The sequence below is a fragment of the Coffea arabica genome, chromosome 6e, assembly GCF_036785885.1.
Source record: "Coffea arabica cultivar ET-39 chromosome 6e, Coffea Arabica ET-39 HiFi, whole genome shotgun sequence".
NCBI lineage: Eukaryota > Viridiplantae > Streptophyta > Magnoliopsida > Gentianales > Rubiaceae > Coffea > Coffea arabica.
Window position 1 is genome coordinate 21288831 of NC_092321.1, and position 4155 is coordinate 21292985.

The 4155-nt window shown below is 44.9% G+C and overlaps 1 protein-coding gene across 1 annotated transcript; it reads right to left on the bottom strand.

The window, feature by feature from the left end:
• Positions 1 to 819: 819 nt before the first annotated feature.
• LOC140009785 (uncharacterized) lies at positions 820 to 3499 on the bottom strand. The gene is made up of 4 exons (XM_072056103.1): positions 2888 to 3499; positions 1908 to 2635; positions 1730 to 1855; positions 820 to 1423 (listed from the first exon to the last, which is right to left on the bottom strand). Exons 1-4 carry the CDS (start codon positions 3497 to 3499, stop codon positions 820 to 822), a joined length of 2070 nt encoding a protein of 689 aa, XP_071912204.1.
• Between the last annotated feature and the right edge of the window lie 656 nt (positions 3500 to 4155).

Sequence of the window (4155 nt, forward strand, 5' to 3'; positions counted from 1 at the left end):
GGACATCCCAATCGGCGTCTTATATTCAGTGCGGTAGGCCCAGAGAGCATCTTCCAATTTCAGACACCAGTCTTTCCTATCAGGCCGCACCACCTTCTCTAGAATTGACTTGACCTCCCTATTTGACACTTCGGCCTGACCATTCGTCTGTGGATGATATGGAATGGACACTTTATGGAGCACACCATACTTACGAAACAATGCGGTGATTGTCTTATTGCAGAAATAGGTGCCCCTGTCACTCACTATAGCTCTCGGCATCCCAAAACGAACAAAGATGTTAGATTTTATAAAATCTGCAACCACTCTCGAATCATTAGTCCGGGTGGCCTTCGCCTCCACCCATTTGGAAACATAGTCAACAGTAAGTATAATGTACAAGAAACCAAAAGACGAGGGGAAGGGACCCATGAAATCTATACCTCAAACATAAAAAATCTCAACAAATAATATGGGGGTTTGACTCATTTGATCTCTACGAGAGATATTTCCCACCCTTTGACACTTATCACAAGATTTGCAGAACAAATATGCATCGTTAAACAGAGTAGGCCAATAAAAACTACTTTCTAACACCTTACGAGCCGTCCGCTTTGGACCAAAATGCCCTCCACATGCAAACGAATGACAGAAAGTCAAAATAGAATGAAACTCACCTGCACTTACACACCTTCTTATCACCTGGTCCGAGCATTGCCTCCACAGGTAGGGGTCATCCCAAATATAGTGCTTGGCGTCATTTCTTAACTTATCTCTTTTAACCTTTGGCTAACCTGCAGGTAATTGGTTTGTCATCAAAAAATTGACAATATCAGCATATCATGGCGTCGACGAATTAATGGCTAGAAGTTGCTCCTCAGGGAATGATTCTCTCAACGGTAGATCTTCTTGATTTGTGAGCAACCGGCTCAAATGCTCAGCCACCAAATTTTCGGTTTCGCTCTTGTCCTTGATCTCTAGATCGAATTCCTGCAGGAGCAGGATCCACCTGATCAGTCTCGATTTTGCATCCTTCTTCGCCAGCAAGTACCTCAAGGCTGCATGATCAGAGAAAACAATTACTTTTGCACCTAATAAATATAACCTAAATTTTTCTAGTGCAAAAACAACAGCTAGTAATTCTTTCTCCGTCGTGGAGTAATTAAGTTGGGCTCCACTTAATGCTCTCGACGCGTAGTAGATCGCATGTAGCACTTTTCCAATTCTTTGCTCCAAAACGGCCCCCACGGCATAGTCACTTGCGTCACACATGATTTCAAACGGAACGCTCCAATCTGGTGGTTGAATGACAGGTGGCGATGTCAACGACTCCTTCAATTTATCAAAAGCCACCTTACATTTATTCGTGAAATCAAATGGCACATCCTTTTGCAGTAACTTGAACAGGGGTGTTCCTATCTTTGAGAAGTCTTTGATAAACCTCCTGCATAACCCAAAAACGAACGCACTTTCCGTACACATACGGGGTAAGATAGAGCAGAAATAAGGTCTATTTTAGCTTTATCTACCTCTATTCCCTTAGTCGACACAACGTGCCCTAAGACAATGCCATGATCTACCATAAAGTGACATTTTTCCCAATTAAGCACCAAATTCGTCTCTATGCATCTTTTCAGAATTAGAGCCAGATTTTTAAGGCATTCATCAAAACTGTCCCCGTATACACTAAAATCATCCATGAACACCTCAATTATTTTTTTCACATATTCAGAGAAAATACTTACCATACACCGTTGAAAGGTTGCTGGAGCATTGCAGAGACCGAAAGGCATCCGGCGATAAGCGAATGTACCGAACGGGCATGTGAATGTAGTCTTTTCCTGGTCTTCTGGTGCTATCGCGATCTGAAAGTAACCTGAAAAGCCATCCAAGAAACAATAGTAAACACGACCCACCAATCGTTCTACCATCTGATCAATAAAAGGGAGGAGAAATGATCATTTTTAGTCACGGCATTTAGCCTCCGATAGTCGATGCCCTGACGCCAGCCAGTAGCTTTTCTGACCGGGACCATATCACCCTCCTGGTTCTCCTCTACGGTCACTCCCGCCTTCTTCGGGACCACATGGACAGGACTCACCCACGGGCTATCCGAAATAGCGAAAATGATCCCCACCTCCAGGAGTTTGAGTATCTCCTTTTTAACAACTTCCATCATCAGAGGGTTCAATCTTCGCTGTGCTTGCCTCACCGGCTTTGCATCATCCTCGAGTCTTATCCGGTGCATGCACAAGGACGGGTTGATCCCTTTAATATCGGCTATACTCCACGCAATTGCCTCCTTATGCTCTCTAAGGATTCGCACCAGTTTGTCTTCTTGACTTGGAGATAGGTGTGCAGAGATGATCACCGGCAGTGTCTCCCGGTCTCCTAGGAATGCGTACTTTAGATGCTTTGGGAGAGGCTTTAATTCTAACTCCGGTGCCTGCACAACTGAAGGGAGCAACTTTGTCTGAGCCTCTGGCGCAAAAAGAGAGGTAAGTTCATACCTTGGGGATACGGGTGGAAGTGAGTGTAAGGCTTCAACAGCATAGAGCAACTCTTCCCTCAAGTCCACATCAAGAGTTACACCCAACTCCAAATGCTTCATTAGAGCCACTTCCAATGCGTCTTCGCCATCTAATTCGAAGATTTCCTGCACAAAAGGCTCAACAACGCTCAAAGCAAAGACCGAGTTAGATTCTTCTGGATATTTCATCGCCTCAAAAATATTGAAATTCACAGTTTCACCATCAAATTCCATTGACAAAGTACCCTCATTCACATCTATCTTAGTCCTAGCAGTGCTAAGAAACGGTCAACCTAACAAGATAGGTGACGGGTTTAATGATTTTTCATCTCCCATGTCCAAGATATAAAAATCTGCAGGAAAGACTAATTCATTTACCTGAACCAAAACATCCTCAACTAGCCCCTCTGAATAAGCATTTGTGCGATCAGTTAGTTGGATTATGATGGCCGTTTCTTTAAGTGGCCCAAGATTTAGAGAAGTAAAAATGGTCTTTGGCATCACATTGATTGACACCCCTAAATCTAACATTGCTTTTCTAATTGGTGTATTTCCTATTTTGCACGGGATCGTGAACATATCTGGATCTCCACACTTGGGTGGGAGCTTTCTTTGGAGCATGGCTGACACGTTTTCTCCCACCGCTACTCTTTCATGCCCTCTCAATTTCCTTTTATGGGTGCATAGATCCTTGAGAAATTTCGCGTACTTCGACACCTGTTTAATTGCTTCCAACAAGGGGATGTTGATCTCCACCTTTTTAAACACGTCCAGGATCTCTTTTTCCTTCTCTGCCTTCTTCGTCTTTGCCAGCCTGCATGGAAAAGAAGGTAAATTAGATTTAACGGGTATTGATGGTGTAAGAGTTACCTCAGGACCTCCACGAATATGTCCTTCTTCCTCTATCTCCTTCTCTATCTCGTCTTCACTTTTACTCTTCAAGTCCGTGACCCTTGGCCCTTCCACTTCCTTGCCACTCCTTAATGTCATGGCGCTTACATTTCTGGGGTTTGCCTCAGGTTGCGATGGCAATTTTCCATAGACGTGGGACTCCAGGGATTAATGGCAGTTGCCATTTGACTCATGCGAGTTTTCATGTCCTTCATGCCTGCCTTGGTATCATGTTGGAATTGAGTAGTGCTCGCGACCAAGGACCTAGTCTCTTGCTGGAGTTGAGCAGTGGTCGTGACCAAGGTCCTAGTCTCCTGCTGGAGTTGAGTGGTGGTCGTGGCCAAATTCTTGACAATTTCCTCCAAGGAACTTCCTGAGTTGGAGGGCGCGGGTTGGGACTTCTGTTGCCAAGGTTGCTGGAATCCTGGTGGACGATTGGAGAATGCATTTTGTGGCCTATTACCATAGCTGAAATTGGGATGATCTCTCCAACCAGGATTGTATGTGTTGGAGTATGGATCGTACTGCCTACGAGGCGCGGGCACGCCTCCAGCCATGTTCACTTGTTCAACCCCATCCTCTTGCAACATAGGGCATGAGTCAGTATGGTGGCCCATATTTGTGCAGATTCCACAGGCCTTTACTTGGGGCACATTTCCCACCACTAATTGTCGAACAACGGATGTTAACTCCGATATCTGCTGCTGAATGGACGACGTCTCCACCTCGTTGACCCTACGGGTTGGGTTAGTCTC